General features: G+C 35.0%; 1 protein-coding gene across 1 annotated transcript in view; it reads right to left on the minus strand.

Annotated features, from left to right (window-relative positions):
* The window catches only part of NFXL1 (nuclear transcription factor, X-box binding like 1), a 67,518-nt gene extending 44,802 nt beyond the window's left edge, over window positions 1-22,716 (minus strand). The window contains exons 1-10 of the mRNA XM_074275147.1: window positions 22,464-22,716; window positions 19,826-19,996; window positions 16,964-17,073; window positions 12,897-13,030; window positions 10,550-10,728; window positions 10,179-10,340; window positions 9,932-10,032; window positions 8,324-8,438; window positions 6,183-6,307; window positions 365-487 (exon numbers count right to left, since the gene is read on the minus strand). Coding sequence (XP_074131248.1) covers window positions 365-487; window positions 6,183-6,307; window positions 8,324-8,438; window positions 9,932-10,032; window positions 10,179-10,340; window positions 10,550-10,728; window positions 12,897-13,030; window positions 16,964-17,073; window positions 19,826-19,996; window positions 22,464-22,716 — 1,473 coding nt within the window. The remainder of the gene's footprint in view (window positions 1-364; window positions 488-6,182; window positions 6,308-8,323; window positions 8,439-9,931; window positions 10,033-10,178; window positions 10,341-10,549; window positions 10,729-12,896; window positions 13,031-16,963; window positions 17,074-19,825; window positions 19,997-22,463) is intronic.
* Window positions 22,717-23,077: the final 361 nt, after the last annotated feature.

Raw genomic sequence — 23,077 nt, forward strand, 5'->3', positions numbered from 1 at the left:
AGATCAAGAAATATAACTTCTAACAAGAACTAAGTTCTGAGTAGAAGCACCTATCTTACAGTGTAAGGTCAAATATGTTAACTCAGTTTATACATGCTTTTTTGGTGAAGATCTCAATGAATAAAAATCAATCAGTCAACTATCCTAGGCATGCTTGTATTTTTTATAATATGTGATAGGATAATTTCCATAGACATAAAAATTCAGTGAGAGAAGTCAATAATATTTTTAAATTTCATTTCTGAATGAAGAACAAAGATTTTTAGAACAAAACTATAGCTAATATATCAGAAGGCTGAGAGTGAGCATTTGAAAGCTTTAAAAAAAAAATCTCTACATTTCCAACACTATTTTAAAATGTTACCTTTCTCTTACACTGATGCCTCTGGCAGTCACGCATCTTAACACACTTAGTTTCACACAGATAAGGTTTGTGGCAAGGCATTCGTTTGGTATGTTTTCCACAACGACAGTGCTTTTCAACTTCCTGGAAAACAATAAAATGTGTAATTAAATAATTTTACTAGTCTACTAACTTTTTACATTAAAATGTATGCAATAATTAGGAATCAAAAACTCAAAATGGTTAACACTCCCAAATGGTTTTCCCCAATGCCATGAGTTAAAAATTTCATATATGATGTTTTTTGATGCAGAAATCAAAACTATACATAATCATATGAAAAAAGTGCTCTAAATGATTATTGATTAGAAAAATTCAAATTAAAATAACTTTGCAAAATCATCTCACATCATCATGGCTAAAATATTAGTAGCAGACAACAATAAACATTGGAAGGATTGTAAAAAAATTGGGACAACCAATATACTACTGTTAGAATTGTGAAATGATCCAACCATTTTGGAGGCAATTTGGAAGTGTGACCAAAAAGTTATAAAACTGTGTATAATCTCTGACCTAGCAATATTACTATTCGATCTGTTTCCCAAGGTAACAAGGAGAACAGGAAAAGAATTTATATGTTCTCTTTGTGGTGGCAAAGAACTAGAAATTGAGGACATTCTCATCAGGGAATAGCTAAACAAGTTTCAGTATATGTTTGTGATGGAACACTGTTGTGCTATAAGAAATGATGAGCTAGTTGATTTTAGAAAAACATGGAAAGACTTACATGAATTGATACAAAGTGATACAAGAATACTGTATATAGTAACAGCAATATTATTCAGATAACTATGAATAACTAATATTTTGAGTGTTCTAAATACACAAATCAAATACAAAGGACTTAAGAAGAAAGATGCTATCCATTTTCAGATAAAGATCTAATTATGTATAATATGGTTTTACATGTTTACATAAGCACATATGTGTGTTTAATGGTGGCTTTCACTAGTGTGGCAGGAGAAAGAAAAATAAAAATTAAAAAAAGTACAGAGCAGAAAACAAAAGAAAACTTAGAAGGAAGCACAGAAAAGCTGGGGAGTTTTGAAAATGATGTGTAGAAATTATTTTTTAAAATTTTCAAAAAATGTAAAAAGCATGAAATGGAGATTCGTGGTTTCAAATCAAAGTCTCTTGATGTATTCTGCTGTGTGCATGGAATTTTTTTTTTTTGTCTTTCTGTAAATTCAAAATAAATTTAAAAATTTTGAAAGAATTTTAACAGATATCAATTTTTATTTACAAAGAATCTAAAAAGATAACGCTATATGAAATGTGAGTATTAGAGATTTTAAAAAATGATTTATTAAATTTAACCTGGTGATTCCAAAACTGTCCTATGTGGATGCAAGTTCCTTGTCCCCATTAGAAATATTAAGGAAACACTTTACCATTATTCTAATCTGAAGCTTTTGGACTAATATAATTCAAAACAATGTCCTATTCCCCTCTTTCTGGATCAGCTCAGCCAACAATTCCTTCTAAAATTAGAGAGTTGAGTGAATAAAGGCAAGGGGCCCTAGCTTGCTCTACCTCAGAGGGTATAACTGCTTTCTCTCTGAATGGAATTGGAATAATCTGACCAAGAGTTGTAAAAAGTGTCTTTTTCTTTTCTTCAAGTTTCCTTATATTGCCTTTAAATCTGGGTTCTGTGCACATTTGGAACTTACTGGAATATGACATGACATTGGTCATAAACTAATTTCTACTGAACTGATTTCCAGTTCCTCAGTTTTTGTCATTCGGTGAGCCTTTGAATGTATACTTAGGTTTCGCTGGTTTGTAGAACATTATTCTATTTCTGAATCTTCAGTATGTAATCTAACATTCTCATCAATGTTTCTACTTCAGGAGTCCCAAATAATTTAAGAATTCATTCATTTCATTGTCAATTTTGTTCGGCCAAAGTTTTTACAGCATATAAAAATCTTTATAGCAGCTCTTTTTGTAGTGGAAATTGAAGAAATGCTTATCCCTTGAGGAACAGCTGAACAAGGTATGATATATTGAATGTAATGGAAAATTATTGTGCTATAAGAAATGATAAGCAGGTGCATTTCAGAAAAATCTGAAAGATTCATGTGAATTAATGCTGAGTGAAGTGAGCAGAATCAGTAGCACTGCAAATAACTTAGCCAAGATAATTCCAAAAGGCTTATGATGGAAAATGCTCTCCACATCCAGAAAAAGAACTATGTAATCTGAATTCACATTGAAACATACTATTTTCACTTTTTTTTGTTTGTTTTGGGAGTTTGTGGCTTTTCCCTTTTGTTCTATTTTTTCACAACATGACTAATTGAAAAAATGGTTACATGTATAACCTATATCAGATTGCTTGCCATTCTGAAAAGGGGGAGAATAGAAAGGAGGGAGAAAAAAATCTAGAATTCAAAATCTTATAAAAAATGAATGTTGAAAATTACAAATTGTAATTACAATTGTAAAGACAAGTAATTGAAAAAAAAAAAAAAAAATATATATATATATATATAATTTACCAAAAAAAGGTTCTAAAAATTTCTTACACATCCATTCCATTTCTCGAGTTCCCATTTTTTATTTTTTATATTGGCAATGTAGTTTTCCTCTTTAAGAAAAGATTTTAGTTATCAGATTGTGCATTTTATTACCTCTTTTTTAAAAAATGAAAAAAATCATTTTAAATTCAATGGACTGTTTTTTTTTTTTTGTTTCAACTTTATCACTTCAATTCCTAGATTTTCTTTTTGTCTACTTGTTTGTTGGGGTTTCATTTGTTTCATGGGCTTTCTGTTGGCTGCATACCCAATTTATTAATCTCTCTCTTGCTGATCAAAATCCCTAGCAATATAATTTCCTCTACAAACTGCTTTGGCTGTATCTCTCAAAAGTTTGTAAAGTTACCTTATGGTCATTTAAAAAAAACAGGATTATCTAATCGTTTCTTTGATCCACCAAATTTTTAAATTATTTGTGATCCCCTAAGTTTGCTTTCTTCAAATGCCTTTTATTGATTGCAATTTTTGTTACATTTGTGGTCAATAAAATAAAGTTAATATTTCTGAGTTTCTGTATGTGTAAATGAGGACTACCTCTTCTAAAATTCTATGGAGGTCCATAACTTCTTTTCCTTTTTTCTTTTTGGGGAGATGTATTGAGTCTTGAAAACTTATAAAGATCTCCCAACTATTATAATTCAATCAAATTTTCTTTTATATATTTTGATGCATATATATATATGTGTATACACATTAAATACTGATTTTATTTAATTACCCAGAATTTCTTTATGAATAATAATTTATCCTGTCTTATTTAACTATATTGATTTTTTACTGTTTCCTTTTCCAAGATGACTTCAACCTTGCTTTTTAAAATTCATCCAAGTAAAATAACTTCTGCTCTAAACCTTCATTTTAAGTTTTTGAATCTTTATATTTTAAGTCTGTTTCTCATAAACAATGTTGTGTCAGATACTGCTTTCTAATCACCTTTTTTATGGGGGAATTTATCCCATTTACATTCATGATAATCTATTTCTCTAATATATCCTTTAATACATTCTTTTTTTTTTCTCTCCCCGCTCCTACTTTACATAGAAAGTGGGGGTGGGAGGTGGGGAGGAAGAATTAATCTGGCTAATCATTACTAAAGTAGTCTGTTCTTATACCTGTTTCTCTTTACCAAGCCTACTCTCCTTATCTCTCAGGTGTTCATCCCTCTTTTTGAGTGATTTAGAAAAAATAAGGATAAGATAGCCACTTTTCCTACCATGTCACTCCATGTTCCTCTCCTATACCTATATAAGCAAGAGTAAGTTTCTTCTTCACTTCTTCCTCATTTCTTCACAAACCTACACTTTTTTCTTTTAAAGCCAACAAAATTAAATCCAGTCTCTGTATTTGTATTTTTCTTATGTTTCCTTGTGATTGTAAAAGGAGATTCTGAAATTGTTGTAAATAATCACAATGAGTTTCTTCTGATCCTAAGGATCCAGAAGTAGTGTGCTGGCATCAGAGGCCCAGGGCTTGAATTCGAGCTCTGGCACTGAATGAATACTGTGTCCCCTTAGGCAAGTTACTGACTTTTCTGGGTCTCAGTTTTCTCATCCATACAAGGAAGGAATTGGACTCAATGTTATAGTTACTCCCTTCCAGCTCTAAAACTGATGCTAGGATTCAACAGAAACAACTGGTCCATTAGATTAAAGCAGGAAATATTCTAATCTTCATTCTTTTTCCTTTTTTCAAATCATGAATTTACCAGTCACCAATAAAAACAAACATTGCAATTTTCAGAGAACAAGAATGCGAACTATTTTGTACAATGAATTTTTAAAGTATACATTAAACAAAAGTGTTTAAAAAACAAAAAGATTCTGAAAAATTTCTTGTTCCTCTATTGTAATGTAAGCTCTTCATCATCATTTAGTTCCTTCCATGAGCTCAAATATAAATCTTTTTAGATGTCTCTTGAATCCTATTGTTTGCATTCTGAAGTTCCTATTTAGCTCTAATTTTATTTCTTTGCCTTTAGGGATATTTCAAAGTCCTCTATTTCATTAAAGGTTCATTTTTTTCCCCTTGTCTGATTATAATCAGTTTTTTAGGGTAATTCTCATTTGTAAGCCTTTTTCTTTTTTCTTATAAATATCATATTCCAAAATCTTATCTCCCCAGCTTGTAAGGAATAGATATAACTATGTAACTATAGTATAGTTTTTTAGAGATCCTGATTCCTTGATACTTGAAGTCTTATTTCCTGGTTATTTGCAATAAATCTGGAAAACAATGAAATTCTTCTATGAGATTCCTGGGTACATTGTATTTGTGATTTCTTTAAGGAAATTCTAATGGATTCTTTCAATTTCCACTTAGCCCACTGGTTCATAGTTTTTAGGGAATTCAATGATTCTTGATAAACTCTCCTTGAGCACTTTGCAGTTATTTTTGAGAGTAAATATTTTGCATTTTCTTCTATTTTTTCAGTCTTCTGATTTTGCTATTTTGTTATTTCTCATTGTATCATAGAATCATTACGTTCTAATTTTCCACCCTCTTCTTCAGAAAGTTGATTACTTGGGTAAGGATAAAGCTTTCCACCTTCTGTTCTAAATTATTTTATTTTTTTTTTTAAATTCCAAATTCTTAAACATCCCTTAGATCTAGTTACTTTAACATGTGAATTTTTATCAGAACATAGACAAGAGTAAGGACAGAAGAATCATTTCATTATGAGTATGAAACCTAGGTTCTCTTGGCAGGCTATTCACTAACTTTGCACTTTGTTCCATGTCACAATGTGCATGTGTAACAGAGGCCTAAAAATCAAGATTAACCCAGATGAAAGTAACTCATCTCAAAGTTTCTTGAACTATAACTCTGCACTATCCCTTAAAAGAAATAAAAGAGAGGAAGCTAGGTGATACAGTGGATAGAGCATCAGCCTGAAGTCAGAAGGACCTAAGTTCAAATCTGGCCTCAGACACAACACTTCCTAGCTGTGTGACCCTGGGCAAGTCACTTAATAAATTCCATAAATATAAGAGAAGTCTAACCTCAAGGGGAAAAGAATAAAATCAAAATTATTCTCTGATGACATAATCTTTTGAATTCTCATTCTTTAAAAAAAATTGCTTCTTACACTAACTCAAAATTACCATACAAAGTATCTTTTTTTCTTTTTCTCTGATTCTTAAAGTAAGAAAATAGAAATCAGTTTGGAAAAGGGAATATCCAATCCTAAACTTTTGTTAGGTAATATTTCAAAATTATTGGAAAAGAAAATGACCAACCTGTCTACATATTTCACAAGGACCTCGATGACAGCGCTGTGAACACCTATGAATTCCACATTCAAGCACTTTGTCACAACTATCTCCACACGTTGGTACATCTTCCGTACAAGGCAAAGAAAACTCTAAATGTAGGCAAAAATTCAGTGTTAATGACATATCAATTCCCACCAGTAATTACCAAAGTATATATTAATTAGATCACTTTAAATTACCTCAGAATATATTGGTAAATATTTATTTGGAAAATTAAACTGTATATATTCTTTTTTTTAAAAAGTTACATAAACATTAAAGTTATCACAAAAATTGTTAAGAGAAATCTACTATTAATAATCCTTCATATTTCATGATTTTGACACTTTTATGTTTTATATTGTTTCAAAAAATCTATTAGTACTCTAATAAACACAGATAGCCAAATATATAACTCAAAAATAAAGTAAAATGTTATGTGTTAACATAAATTTTCAATTGCTAATGAAAAATTAGGGATTATTTTAGTTGATAACCCTAATCACAGGAGCTCTGCATTAAATCTAGACAATCAGGTTAAAAAAATCATGAAGAGTAATTATGAGACTAATATTATTTATTACATTATATATTATATGTTATATTATGTTATATATTATATAATATATATATATATATTATATTAACTATTCAGAAGAATAGCCAAGTTTCAAAAGTATTAACATGGAAGTATAACTCATTAAATGGATATGAAAGTAGATAGACTCACAAAGTGACAAACCAATTATTTTTAAAATGCCCAAAGCCCCTAAGAGTAGTTAAGTAAATACTCTTTCTGGGTCAACTTTCAAGTTGAATTTCTATTGTAACCATACTAAGAATCTAGATATCAAGTGAAATTTGTTAAAAGTGTTTGCTCTTTCCTAAATACAATTAGAATAGCAGTTATGGATTCACCTCCATATTCACCATCGTAGTTATGGAATCTAAGCAAAAAAAAAAACAAAAAAAAAACAAGATAATATATTGAAAAAACTACCTAAATTAATTTACTTATTCACTACTAATCAAATTCCCCAAAAAATATTTTTTAGTGCTAAAAAAAAAAATTGTAAGGAGAAACAAAAGACTTAAGAATCTTAAGGGTAATAATGGGGGGAAAGAGGAATAGGAAGTGGGGGAGATGGAGGAAGAAAAATCTATTGTGTCATATTTCCAAACTGTACTATAATAAAGCAGTAATCATTAAAATGACTTGGTACTGGCTAAAAAAAAAAAAAAGGTTCATCAGTGAAACACATTAAGTATACCACATACAGAAACAAACACAATACGATAATGTTTTGATAAACCCAAAGACCCTAGTCAATGGGAAAAGGAGTAGTTAATAAAACTACTAGGCAAACTAGACTACAGTCTGGCAGAAATTAGGTTTAGAACAATGTCCCAACATTCAGCAATGTAAGTTTTAAATAGATACATAAACTATAAATAAAGTCACACCCTAAATAAATTTGAAGACAAGGAAGAAATTACCTTTCAAATATATGGATAAGGAAAAAAAATTAGTTTTAAAATGAAAATATCTAAGCTATCAATAATTATATGAAAAAATGCTCTAAATTGCTATTAAGAGAAAAGAAAATTAAAGCAGCTATGACATTCTATGTCACATTTATCAGACTGGTGAAAAGGAAAATGACAAGTCTGAAAAACTATGGGGCAAAAGGACACTATAATGTCCCTACTGGTTAGGCAGCAGATTTATACAATGATCATAGCATTATAGAGAAAGAACAACTTCAAAAGGTTTCTTAACTGTTTAACACAAATGATAAACCATATGTTCCTAAAAGAATGACAATATATACCACTCACTTCCTGACAGAAAGGTAAATTAAAAATTGAAAAAAGAGATATACATTTTGAGGCATAGGTAATGTGGGAATTTAATCTGGTAAACTATATAGATGATGTACTAAGGATTTCATTTTAAGATAAGTGTTATTTTTCTTTTTTTTTTTTTAAACCCCAAAACAAAAACTGTTGTAGCAACAGATTAATTAAAAACTTCTTGTTAAAAATAAATAAATAAATAGAATGGTAACCATAAGAGCAGTCTGTTTTGGGCCCGTTTCTTCTACAGCTAAGTAGCAAACCCTTACTTGATTTCTGACATGGACAGAATCTTTTCCCAGATCGAGGACATTCTCCACAAGCAAGAGGGTGACAAACTTGCTCACACTTATGATAACCACATGGCAATGTTTTTCCACATACCTAGAAGAAATGTTATCAGTATCAATGAAGCATTTAATAGTTTAATCTCGATGACATAAAAATTAATCCTTGTGATACTCACAAAATTAAAACAATTTTATAACTCATTATCTTTTGAAATAACAGAACTTCTCCTTTATATATCTCTGATATTGTGCCATACTACCTATAAATGATACTTTGCAAGCAAAGTACCATACAATCAAGAAAGAAAGCACTAATTTGGAGCTTTCTATCCCTCCTCATCAAAATAATCAACATACTAATTTAGAGAGGTTTTACCATCACAAATCATCATAATTTTTTAGTTTCCCATGAAGTTTCTACTCCAAGGACTCATCACTAGAATACCCCCAGAGGTTTCAAAGGCTGTGCCAAAAGATACAAAACCCTAGTTGGTCCTATTAAGATAGAAAGACACCCCATGTAGCACTGGTAATGAACTATACATCAAACCTAATGCTTCAAAGAGGTTTCTCACAAATTTTTCATAAATGATGAAATAGGCCACATCAATTCACAAAGACCACCTAAAGTACTGATACATTTGCCATCCATAAGGTCACCTATGTGACCTTAAACAAATCATGACTCTCAATAGGTTTCATTCAATCCGAAAATATTATAAGGAAATTTCAAGATTACATGACGACACTCTTCAAGAAAAAGCGAAGTTAAAAATATATATATATATATATGACAACTATTGTTTCTAACTAACTAATGGGCGATATGTTAATGGCCCAGCTTTAATATTTAGAAGTAAAGTTCTCAGCTTATTTAAAAGGGAAGTGCAGCCCTCATCTCGTATACATCACTAAGTGCAGTGGAGTAGAAAACAAACTATTAAAAAGATATATGAAAAGGAAATGACACACTTATCTCAATTGACTTCTAATCAGTTTCCTCAACTCAAAAAATGAAAATTACCCCAGATAACCATAGTCACTTCCACTTCTAAATCTAAGATTCTAAATGACCAATAATGAGGGAATAGTTGAATAAATTGTAGGTTACTAGTGTGATGGAATACTATGATGCAGTTAGGATCATTAGGTATAAAGAATATGAAAAAACTATTACATGACTATGTAAAGCAAAAAAAAGCAAAGGAAGAACCAAAGTACAAAGTACACATTGCTAATGGCAATTTAGAGCAATTAAAAAATTGTGACAATTTATACATTTTTATGTGCATTTATTTATGCATTTAAATGTGAATAATGGGCAAATCTCTGATTAAATTTATTATTAAATTTATAATGAATCATTTAAGAAAAAGACTAAAGCAGGTGCAGGCCTCCACTAGGGCTCACTCTGCTTCTTCAGGAGCTAAGTAAGTGGAAGCTCAAGAAGTGATTGTGCACAATCATGTCTTATAGGACACCTAGGGTGGTACTGATTAACTGAGTAATAGAAATAAACAGAAAGAAGCTGCTTCCCATTAGCTCCCCAGGAGCCAAAAGCTCACAGTTTTAAAGACCCTAACTTACCTGATCGCAGTGCCAGACAGGACTTGCACAAAGTCTTTCAGCTACCCGTTTGCCACAGACACACTTCTGCTTGCTAACTCGTGGACAGGGCTGACAATTTCCTAAAATCATAATGATTACTCAAAGTAGGAATATTACAAATTACTCTGAAAATTCATTCCTCTTAGCCAGAAGTCTCATATTTTGATAGCTGCCTTTACTAACTGCCTCATTCAAAATATCCACATTATTTAAACATTCCCCTCACCTGCATGACAAGGGCTTTCACACTTATGCTGGCCACACAACAACTTCCGACCACATGGCTGCTGACAGGACCACTCCTTGGTACTGCAACGGCGAGACATTGGTTTTGCCTTCTTACAGTAACAAGTGATAGTGACCATCTTTGGACATGGTGGGCACGGACCTAGTGAAATCCAGTGAAAGGAAAAAAGTGAATTTTGAAGTCTGTGATCACATGCTGAACTTTCAACTCATGTTTAAGTTTTTCTTATCAATACTTTAGGGATGACTTCCCATACTTTTAACCAACATTTAGGTTAAATTTTATAATTATTTCTGCATTTCAAAAAAGTAGTTAAGCAATCAAAACAATTAAAATAAAACTAAATTTACCTGGGTGACAGAGTAGTAAACACTTATGTCCACAAGGAGGCTTAAATTCTCTCTCACACACTTGTCCACATGAGTGAGGTACAAGCCATGGATCCAATGGTGGATCTTCCACTTTTCCACAATAGCAATAATACCGAGTAGGTGTTTCAGATCTCTTATATTCAAATCTACATTTTGGACTAAAGGAAGGAAAAAGAACTATTAAGGGGAAAATAATAATTAAGAATCATTATCATAAAAATTATAAAATAATTATTAAGCTGAAATTTAATATACTTTTTCAAGAACATAAGAAGGAAAAAAATGAACATAAAATAATTGCTTTCAACTTATAACATCTGCCCGGTCATATGCATCATTACCATGTAATACCCTAAAACTTTTCAGGATGCCTTTGCATTCTGCAAACAGGACATAAAAAGTTTTTACAGATAAAAAACACGACAGCAGGACTTAGTACACAGAACTAAAATCCATACCCTGTGCCCCAGAGATGACACTGCTGGCATATAGCCAACCATATCATTAACAAAAAGAAAAACCCTACCTATACCAAAATATTTATGGCACTATTTTGTGTTTAGCAATAAATAAAAACAAAACAGTTCTTCCTCAACTAGGGAAAAACTAAATGAACTGTTGCACAATATAACGAAACATCACTCTGCAATAAGCCAATAGGACAAATACAAAAAAGCAAAAAAGAATTTTGAAATGAAATAATGAAATGAAAACAATGTAAATGGAAAAACTAATCATCATAAAGCAAGTGAAAATTGTTACAAAATCAAAGAATAAGCATGGCCTCAAAGAAAAGATGTGAAGATATCTCCACCTGCTCCTTTGTAAGAGCTTGCCTGCATCTACAATTAGATTTTTATTTCAATGTGTTAAGAGAACATACATAATGATCACACTAACGGAGCAGAAAAGAAAACAAAAATAAAAAGCATTAAATTTCAATTATGTAAAAAACAATCTTGATTCCATAAGAATGATAAAAGCAGAAGAGAGAAGACTAAGGTTGTCCATCCATTGCTGTATAGTTTGTCAGATAAAACTGATGTATCTGCTTATTTTCTTAACTATTTCTCTTAATGTATTAAAATAATAAAAAAATTTTCTTAAGACATAAGCTTCATTTACCTACAAAATTCATTTATATGAAATATTTCAACCCTTGCAAAAGCTAGAAAATTAAGTATGAATTTCTTATATCTTTTTTTCTATCATCTCAAGAACTTAATATATTATATTTAGATAATCCTTTGGAATCAGGAGATATGGATCCAAATTTAACTTTCAATATGTACTATTTATGTGAAATTGGATAAGCCTTGTCTATTTACTCAATTCCCTCAAAAAAAATAAAAATAAAAATAAGAGAACTGGATAAAAGTCTCTAAATTTTTTTCAAGTTCAGTTATCACAAAATTGCCCCTCCTGAAAAATAAGTTCCATTTATATTAAATTTTTTCAAATAATTCTCCCTGGCTAGTTAAAAACAAAAAAACCCAAAACTATTGTCATTCCCTCAAGTAATTCAGATAAGAGTGCTCTTAAGACTAGTAGTATTTAGGAGCTAAGCAGCACCTCACCAAACAATCAAATGAATAAAAATGCACCTGACATTATCTATAGAATAACAAGGTTTGAAAAACATATCCTATTTATTGGTTAAAAGTAAACTAACATGGGAAATATGTGTGATGTAAAAACAAACATCAATAAAAATCCATTAAAAAAAAAAAAAAGGTAAGCCTTGAGAACAAAAAACATACAATTTTTCCTCTTTTTTAAATCTAAGTGAAACCCATCTTGTCTCAGAAATAAAAAGTGGCTTAACTCATCATCAGTCAATAAGCATTTCGTTAATCATTTACTATGTTCATGGCACTGTGCTAAGCACTAGGAATACAAAGAGAAGCAAAAACAGTCCTATTCTTAAAAAACTCACATTCTAATGAGGTACACAAAATTATATATGCTATGAAAGTGAACTAAGAAGGGACTACATGCCAGGTGGGATCAAAAAGGCCTCCTGCAGAACATGGGACTGCAAAATGAGTATTGAAGGGAACCAGGAGAAAAGCATTCTAAGTAAGATGGACAGCCACTAGTATAAATGCAGAGACTTGGAAGATAAAAGAGTGGGATGTGGAAAAAAAGACACTTTTACCAATTGTGACCTAAATGGCTTCTCTGCAAGGGCTACTGATCATTAATTAAAAGACTATCAAAATGTAAGATCTGAGATCAAAAAATTCATCGTAAAAATTAATTTGAAATGGACTTAATAATTTTTTATTACTTTCAACTAAGCATTTCCAATAGGACAAATTCCTACCAAGGCCAGGGATAGTCTCTTTTTCCAAAGTCATCATCTGTCAAAGGTGAAGACACAAGGAACAGGCTGTCTTTAGCCCACTTCTGAATACAGGGCATGTGAAATATACAGAAACATCCTGAACAACTCCAAACCTAAGACAAAAATTCACAGAAATTAAAATTAGGCAAAAAAGGTAGATTTTTCCTGGTAAGAGAAACAAAACAATAAAGAATGTTCTACCCATCTCCTAGGGTAACTGGATGAATGTGAAGGGAGAAAGGAACTTAAGAAGCATGAAACAACTGACAAATAACGTATTATTTCACCAAAAGCCAATCAAGAAAACTCAAGTCTTCCTTACTTCTACATTTTTCTTTTATGTTTCAATTCCTATGATTACATAAAGCAAACAGCAAAGTGTCACTGATAATATGGTTGAAATTATAAGCAAAATACATGAAGCATTCTGACAAAAGCACATGTTCACATGAAGATGTCCTTTCACTGGCAGTAAAATGGCAGCAAGCCATTAAGAGGAAAAGCCAGCAGTAAGCCATGCCAGGTGGGCCAGCCACAGAGCTGAGACTAAGATGCTGAGCTAATTGGATTTCTACTTTTATTGGACACAAGAACCTCAGGGCAGGAAGAATTTTATTTTCTCTCCGTCAAACAGCAACTCAAGCCCAAAGGCAAGTCTGAGGGTATGGGGCTCTGTGGCAGCAAAAGGAACAGAGAGAACATAAATCTTAGGGGAGGAATTTTTCTCTTTCTTTACCACCATAAAGAACAAGCCAATCTAGGGCCAGATACCACCAAAGGATACCCTACACTTCCTATTATTAAATCCTGATCCTCTTTACTCCCCAGCCCATTTATAAACTGCCTCACAGACGACAATCTGGGACTAATTACCCTGAAAGATCCTGGTCTCAATCTTAGCAAGTAGAAAGTGTGACAAAGGGGTAAAATGCTTGCTGTTTAGAATAGAGAAATATATACTGGCATCCTAAATTAGAACTCATTCTTCCCATTAGAAACATTGTTAATGGATTTCTATTTTTTTTTAAATCCTGAATTTAACTAACCCTAAATAATAACAATATCATAATACTAATAGTAATTGACATTTTTATAATGCTTATTATGTGCCTTGCAAGCTAATAATCCCTCTTCAATTACTATCTCATTAGATCCTCACAACAATCTGGGCAAACTGGGCTAAATGATTTGCCCAGGGATATACAATATCCCAGATCCTATTTGAGCAGCTCTTCCTGACTCCAAAAACGTATGATTGACCCTCTTTTATTCATTTTGAAATGCTATTACAATTCCAATTTCTTGAACCCTAAATCCCCTCTCAAAATTAAAACAAAATCCTATCACAAATGAAGTCAAATAAGACAAAGCTCCATAGTAGCTATGTCCAAAAATGAATGTTTCATTCTATACCTTGAATAAATGATTCCCACCAATTCCCAATAATCAAATAATTATTGTATTTATTACAGCTCTTAAGTCTTTCAGAACTGTTGGTCAATTCTGAGGTATTATTACACATCTTGCAGATTAACTAAAATGAAAGGAAAGAGGAAAGATAATGATAAATGCTGGAGGAGATGTAGAAAAACTGGAACACTAATGCAATGTTGGTGAAGTTGTGACAACCATTCTGGAGAGCAATTTGGAACTACAGCCAAAGGGCTATCAAACTGTATATTCATTTCCTTTAATCCAGCAGTGTCCCTACTGGGCTTGTATCCCAAAGAGATCATTAAAAAGGGAAAAGGATCCACATGTGCAGAAATGTTTGTGGGTGGCCCTTTTTGTAGTGGCAAGGAAACTGAGTGGATGGATGCTCAGCAGTTGGGGAATAGCTGAATAAGTTATGGTATATATACATCACCTATTCCCCATCTGCTGAGCAGAACCAGGGAATCACTGTACATGGCAACAACAAGATTATGTGATGATCAACTCTGATGGACATGGCTCTTTGTGACGGAGAGAGCCATCTGCACCCAGAGGACTATGAGGACTGAGTGTGGATCCAAGCATAGCAGTTTTACTTTTATTGTTGTTTATTTGCTTGGTTTTTTTTTTTTTCCTTTTTGATCTGATTTTTCTTGTGCAGCACAGTAAATATAGAAATGTGTATAGAATAACTAAGCATGTTTAATCAACATCAGTTTACTTACTGTCTAAGGGAGGGAGGAGGTAAGGAGGGAGAAAAATTTGGAACACAAGCTTCTGTGAAGGTGAATGTTGAAAACTATCTTTACGTGTATTTTGAAAAAAAAAAAAAGCTATTAAAAAAACCAAAAACGGTTTTGTCTACAATGCCACAGCTGCTCTATAAATTGTTCTCCTGGCTCTGCTCACTTTGCTCACTTTTTTTGCTGAGGCAATTGGGGTTAAGAGACATCCCCAGGGTCACACAGCTAGGAATCATTAAATGTCTGAGGCCAGATTTGAACTCAGGTCCTTCTGACTTCAGGGCCAGCACTCTATCTACTGCACCATCCAGCTGCCCCTGCTCACTTCATTCCACATAAATTCAAAGTCTTCCCAGGTTTCTTTAAAATTGTCCCTTTTGTCATTTCTTTAATAATACTCCCTAATTCAGACAACCATAATTTGTCAGCATCCTAACTGATAGGGACCCTCTTAGTTTCCAGTTTTTTTGTCATTACAAGATAGCTGTTATATTTTTTTCATAGTTATTGATAGGCTGGATTTCTTCTGTGAGGAACTGCATTGATCATTTCTCTATTCAAGTATGACTCTTATTCTTTGTTTGAATCATTTTCTTAAATAACTTGGATATCAAGCCCTGTCTCCCTCCCTCCAGTTAACTGTTTCCCTGCTAATTTTATTAGGTTTTTTGGTGCAAAAAAATTATTTAATGCAATCAAAATTGTCCATTTATCTTTTTGATCCTTTCTATACCTTATTAGGTTATGAACTCTTCCTCTAACCAAAGATCAGCTATTGGTATTTTTTTCTTCCTTACATTCAATTGTTTAAGATGTGACATTTTCTTTCTGGGTCACCATATCCATTTAGAACTTATTCTAGGTTACAGTAAGATGTTGACAATCTAATTTTAACCATACTGTTTTCCAGTTTTCCTAGCAATTCATGGTTTTTGCCTCTGAAGAGAGGGTCTCTAGGTTTATGTTATGCAACTGTGTTTATATGCGTCTAAGGTTATGAAGATTGATTTCTCTATTTCTTGACTAATAGAGAATAAATCTGGATGGTAGTTAAGACTATAATAATTAAACTTCTGGTCCATCATTATTATTATTATTAATAATAATGATAATAATCTAGTATTTATATAGTGTTTAAGGCTTGCAAAGCACAATACACGACTTTCCCATCAACTGGGAGAAGTAGGTACTATGGTCATCTCCATTTTATAGTTAAGAAAACTAAAGATGGGAGAGGTTAAATGATTTGCCTGGGTTCACATAGCTCCTAAGTGTCTGAGGCTGGATTTGAACTCAGGTCTTCCTGACACCAAGTACAACACTCTATATACTATACTATCTGGTTCTTCAATATTAAAAGTTAGAAAGCTGACTTGGGGGGAAAAAACTTTTGATTTTCTAAAACAAATGACTTACCTATGGATTTAAGGATCAACTTCCATCCCCCCCAAACATTGAAGACTGTCCATACATTACTAGAAGATTTTGCCTTTTAAGACTCAAGAATATATTCTCTAGAATGGAAAGAGCTCCCTTTGTTATACTCATATAAAGAAAATTCTTTGTTTCTACATTGTAAACTACTTAAGAGAAGGAACCATCTGGCTTCATCTTTGTATTCCCAATGCTTTCCCAAAAGTAGGTACCTAAATGTTTATCATTAAAATTAATGTTAATTGAAAAGAAATTCAAAGCTAAATCCACAAATTCAGATAGGCAATTCAAGGATAATTTTGAATGTTTGTTTCGTTTACCTTTTAAAATATGTTCAACGGAAAACAATTGATCCTATTTTTAAATTTTCCAAGTTCACTGTTATTTTTAACTTTATAAGAAAATAAAAAATAGATATATAAAAAAAAAACTTACTGCTTGGTTTCTCTTTACTGAAGCAATACATATTAAGCATGTCATAGCTCCCGACTGAAAAGCTTCATTTATATACTGTCTAGTTCGTTCCAATTCACGCATATCTCCATCTTAAAATGAAAGAAAATGGAAATTTTTAACTACCCAGAATTTTCTGAAATATAGTACAACTGCCTATTCAATTATTCAGAAACTTATCTAATACATAAAATACTAAGCAAAAAAGACCTGAGATATCTCATAGCATAAGGATTTGACTTGCTAGAGAGGCCCTCAGACCTGGCAGAATCTCTTTATTCTTATCCCAGATATAATTTTAAACAAGCTTTGTTATATAGTTTTTAAACCAGCAAACTTCACATAAAAAGCAAATTTTAAATTATAAAAGAAGCCAATGTTAGGCACTCTACTGGTAGCAAAAAGAGACTGACAGCAAGAAAAGAGAGAGAAAACACAAGAGCTCAAAAAACAGAGCAAACCGGAACCACTGAGAAGCCATCAGGGCCAAACATTTCTTTCATACCAAAGAGCATCATTGTAGGAAGCACAGGACAGTAAATGAAGTTCATTAACAAAAATCCTGATTCAATAGGAAGTCACATGACATTATTCTCTATTTAATAAAGTATGTGATGAAATATTGTATCTTTCTAAAAGATAAATGTCATGTAAATTTTAAAAGTTTGTCCTTATAAAAAAAGCTAAACTCTCAGCGATCTATAATTTATTCCTCAAAAGAAAATTTGCTATATAACCACTGTCAACATTCTATCATGTTTCCACAAATCACAAAAAGATTTTATCAATACATAGTGCAGAATACTAACTTAAAAGTCAAATTTTCCCCCAAAGAGGAGCGATTAAGAGTCTTAAGCGCTAAATATATTCATAAAATCACATAAATGAAAATTTACTCTAAGAACCATAAGGCATCCTTTGTCACAAATACTTTGTTAAAATAAGTATTTAAAAAAAATTTTTTTAACTGTCAGCTAAAGATTTTCTGAAAGTCTCATTAGGATTAAGTTTTTCTCTGATACAACTGTAATCCACCAAAAAGGATTATAATACTTCATAAGAGCAACTTTCTAAGAAGACTAAAAGATACCCAGTTATCTTTTATATGATTTACAAACAACTGCAGATCCCAAGAATTCTAAGTTCCTGCATTCTCACTTTACCACAAATTTTCTATAATCCTGAAGTCACTGAGGCACTTAAGCTAAAGCTTACATTTATTTCAATCACAAAGGAAATAGATTATCATTATGAGTACAGTCATGTATAAAAATATTCTAAATCTTAGTCAAATAAAGCAATATACACTTAAGATAACTATCTGCCACCAAACTAGAGCAATATCAGTGAATATAGAATTTTAGCTTTAGCGCCAAAATAGGTCCTTCACATCCAATCCCTCCTTATTTGGTGCCTATCCTATTAAATGCATGTCACTAAAAGATATTCCTATCACAGAAAATCAAATTGCTTCGCTAGAATATTCATTTCTTTAGAAAAATAACAATTATGATTCTTTTCTGCCTTTCACCTATATCAAGGTGAGCATTCAGAGATTTCTGCCAGTCCTTAAACAGATGTGAAGTGGAAAAAATTTGATTACAATGATATGCAACAGTGATCCTGAAAACAACCTAAGAAAAAATAAGTAAACATCTCAAGACTTTGAAGAATCAACTGGCACTGCCAACTACTTCCCTTTTTGAACTTCTCTTTTAGTTTGGCTTCTCTGATGCACTTTTGTCCTCATTCTCTCTACCTGAGCCTTTTGTCTTCTGTGCTAGTTCTTGTCTTCTGTGGCTCCCTAACTGCAGGCTTGAGATTTGTCTTTGACCCTATTTGCTTCTCACTGTATTCTTTCCCTTAGTTACTACATCTATTTCTAGAGTTTCAATTAACACAAGAATGCACAGATCCAGTCCTGACCTCTGTACTGAATTCCATAGTGCATTTTTAATAACTACTAAATTCAAATTTCAGGTAAGAACTCTCAAGAGCCTATCAAAACTGCAACAATCCTTTTAAGCCAAATACTTGCATACGGAACACATCAATTTATATATAGTATATATCTGAAATGGGACCTCTCCAGCCTTTCCCACAGTGAATAAAAAAGATATTCATGTTATGAGGATGCAAGAGCATCACCCTCAAACCTTAAAATATACTGAGAAGCAAAAAATTTGTAGAAGTTATAAATTAAGGGACAAATAACAATGAGAAATGAATACTAATTTCAACATGCATTGAGCATAAGACATAGAAGGAAATGGCATCAGAACAAAAAAAATCAAAAGGGGCATTCAAAGTCCACAAAAGTCAAGTCAAATGACAAGGAAGAATACCAAAAAAATTCAGAAATCAAAGCAGTGATTGGAGAGAATTAAACTTTGCCTAGTTCACCCTAATATTCTGCTGCAATCTAGTCAAAAGCAAGAGAAAGAATTAATATAAAATATGAGGGAAGTCATAGCTATAATTCTTCTATTTGCTTCATAGCCAGTCCGGGTTCAAATTAAAAAAGAAATGGGGCCAGTTAGAGTACTAACCCTAAAGTCAGGAGGATCTGAGTTCAATCTGGCCTCAAAAACTTAACACTTCCTAGCTGTGTGACCCTGGGCAAGTCACTTAACCCCAATGGAAAAGGAAATGGAAAAGGAAAAGGAAAAGAAGGAAGGAAGGAAGGAAAAGAAAGAAAGAAACAAAAATGATCTGGCCTACCACATTAATGGGAACTAACAGGCTAACTCTTCTGATGTAAACCTCACATATATGTCATGAGTCACCACAAATCAAAAGTTTAGCTTTCAACCACATACAGACATAGAATTTTATTGTTTTTACCTATCTGCTTAGTATAAGTTATGAATGTTTTGTCAACAATTTTGCCCTGCTTTCCTTCAGTATCTTCATCTCCTTCTTCTTCAGAGGAACTAAAGTGATCTTCAACCAGTTTTTTTGCTGCCGCTTGATTAGCCTTCTTGATTTCCTCAAATTTCTTCTGTGAAATTAGCTCTGTTTAAAAGAATAAGGTGATTTTTAATTTCTGTAAAACACTCTCAAGCAGTAAAGCGCAAATTATAAAACAGAAGTTGTCTTCTATCCTTCATAAATTCTCCTTCACCAAAATCCCAGAAGTAACTTCTGCTAGTCTGTCTTTTTATAGCATTTGATTACAAGTGTATTGCTTTTCAACAGAAATTATTTACTTTAGTCAAGCACAAATGTTTCTGTAACAACGTCCTTCAAAAAGAATTACTAGATGTCCTTTTCTCACACACCACACCTCCACCACCAAAACTGGCAAAAGAAAGTTACCTAGAATAATGTTGTAAAAAAAATAAACTGAAACTAGACCAAAAACTATCTTCCCGTTTGTAAAAATGTAGGATAACACTTCTAGTGACTGCTCTCCCTGAAGGAAAACTAAATTTTAAAAATAAAGAAGTTTAACATTACTTCTAAAATTCAAACACAAATTTGTGTATTGTAACAAAACAGGCATGCAACTTCATTTGTGATATGCATGTGTGTATGTATACACACATACACATATATGTAAAATACTAAAAAAAAATGTTTGTTTTGGATCATCAACTTAAGGCTTATTGTTTATATTATTTATTTGGGTACTTAATCATAGTTTCATATAGTTTCATATATGTCTTATCATGCTGACACAGGATTCCTCAAAGGCAAGAACAATATTCTATATTTCTAGCACAAAGATTAAACTTATTTTTTGGTGGATTAGGGCAAATAATTGAGCATTTACTAGTTTAGCATTTAATGTGTGCCGATCATTGCACAAGAGCACCTTTATTTCTCAAAGGCAACGGAAAGGAGTCTTAGAATAAAGCACCAGGGTTTAAGTCCCGCCGCTGATATATACTTGTAGTGATAGGAGCCGCCTGCCGGGGCTGCTGGAGGTCTAACTCCGACCAGGAGAATGGATCTCTTCCTGGGAGAGGATGATGGTGATGAGACAAGGAGACCGAGAGGCAGCTGCTGTTCTCGGACCTCTCCACTGAGAAGCACGTGTGTGGTGTGACCACAGCTCTCGGAGAACTGACCTGCCCCTTCACCTGGGCATGGTCCTTAACACATACTAGAGATGTGGCTAATCTTAATCTTCCCGAATGACCAAGACACCCTAAACACAGTAAGTTTCAAATGAGTGGCTCATCCCTGTCTAAGCGGACAAGGAGTTCCTTATAAAGAGTTATTATGATGGGGGGCAGCTAGGTGGCGCAGTGGATAGAGCACCAGCCCTGAATTCAGGAGGACCCGAGCTCAGACACTTAACACTTCCTAGCTGTGTGACGCTGGGCAAGTCACTTAACCCCAGCCTGAGAAAATAAATAAATAAATGAGGAAGGAAGGAGGGAAAGGAGGGAGAGGAGGAGGGAATGGTGCTCAGGGGATAAAAAATCATTTTAATGACAGATCAGTACGGATCGAGGCATTCTTTCGACATCCTAGCCCGGGATGACAATCCTACATCTTATGATGGGGTCTTCAGGGGTTGCAGTGGCCTAAAAAACTCCCACCATTTTAACGTCATCCTGGGGCTCAGGAGAAGGGCCTTTCCAAGTTGGCAGAGTTTGCTGTGTGCATTACAAAGTCTGGAGAACCAGGTTACCTCGATGCCATGGTTAAGTTATTGGAAAAGATGTTTATTTTGGTAGAGATTTATTATAGACAGATCATAGGAAAAAATGCATTCTAAACCTTGACCCTTGGGTCACAGCACTGGGGCTGAAGCTGCAGGGGCGGCCTGCGGGACATGCAGACCCCAGCCCACCGCCACGGCAGTTCTCCCCGTTCTAGAAGGGGTTCCGTCCCATCCCGCTCCCTCCGTGACCCGCTTGGGGTCTCATTGGTAAGGACACAGCTCGGCCCTTTCCTCTCCTTCCGTCTCACACACGCGGGGAAAGACCCAGGGGGAGGAGTCTTCGGGGCTCCCGCGGCCACCTGGCCGGCCGACTTAAGGAGTAAAGCCCGACGCCCGTTCGCTCCCGGAAGTCTAAAATACTGGGGGGGTCTCCCGGCTGAGCGCTGCGGGTTCTCGGGGGTCGGACGCGCCCCACGCTGCCGCCGCCGCGGCTCAGCCCGAGTCCTTCCACATTCCGACAACGACGTCCCCAGGGCGGGTTAGTTACCCCTGCCTTTTGTTTCAGGCGTGGCCAGAAATAAAGGCTCCGGCGGAATGCCCCCCGGGTCTCCCGGCACAAAAAAGGTGAAGCCTCCTCACCACCACCCCCTTCCCCGGCCTGGCCTGGCGAGGCTGGACCCGGACAAGTGGGTAACGCCAAAAATGCCCACAGACTGGGGGCGTGGAACTGGGGGAGGGGAGGGGGGCAGAGGAGAAGGGGAGGGAGGAACGAGAAAAGGGGAAAGCAAGGGAGAAGGCAGACCTGCCCCGCCCCCCTCACCTTCTCCCCCTCCCCCTCTCCACCTAGGGACCGCGCGAGGAGCTCACCCGGGGCCGCCGGGGCCTGAAGCGCCGCTGTAGCCACCGCTCCCGGGAGGCCGCCGGGCGAGCTCCGGGCCGGGGAAGGAGTCGCGGTGCCGCCGGCCCCTCGGCCGGTCCCAGGCCGGCTGCCGGTCCCTGGGGCTCCGCTACCCCGGCCGCCTCCGCGCGGCTGGACTCCGTTCCCCGGCACCGGGGCTGCGGACGCCCGGCCTCTGGCGCGGCCTCTGCCGGCCGCCACCTGGCGCCAAGCCGCTTCCATGGCGGGCGAGGAATAGAGGCGAGGAGCGAGGGCGGGGGAGGCCGGCGGAGACCCCCACGCCCCGGGGGCGGAGGGCCGAGAAACGGGGTGGCCACGTCGCCCTCCGGAGCCGGGTTGGGGGGCACTGGGCTCTGCAGAGCGACAGGATGCCGCCGCGTAGGTGACGGATAGAAGAAAGGCCGCTTCGGGGCTCTGACAGGACCCGCGCACTGGAAGGCCACGAAGCCGCCGCCCAGGCCAGGCCAACCGAGGGACCGGCTCCGAGCGGCCGCTCAGCCAGCCTGCTTCGTTCGATGGGCTACCGAAGCACACCCCCTACGGAGAGCTACGTCTCCTTACTGGCAGCGCCCGCCCCTGACCC

This window comes from Sminthopsis crassicaudata, chromosome 6 (genome assembly GCF_048593235.1).
Source record: "Sminthopsis crassicaudata isolate SCR6 chromosome 6, ASM4859323v1, whole genome shotgun sequence".
Lineage (NCBI taxonomy): Eukaryota > Metazoa > Chordata > Mammalia > Dasyuromorphia > Dasyuridae > Sminthopsis > Sminthopsis crassicaudata.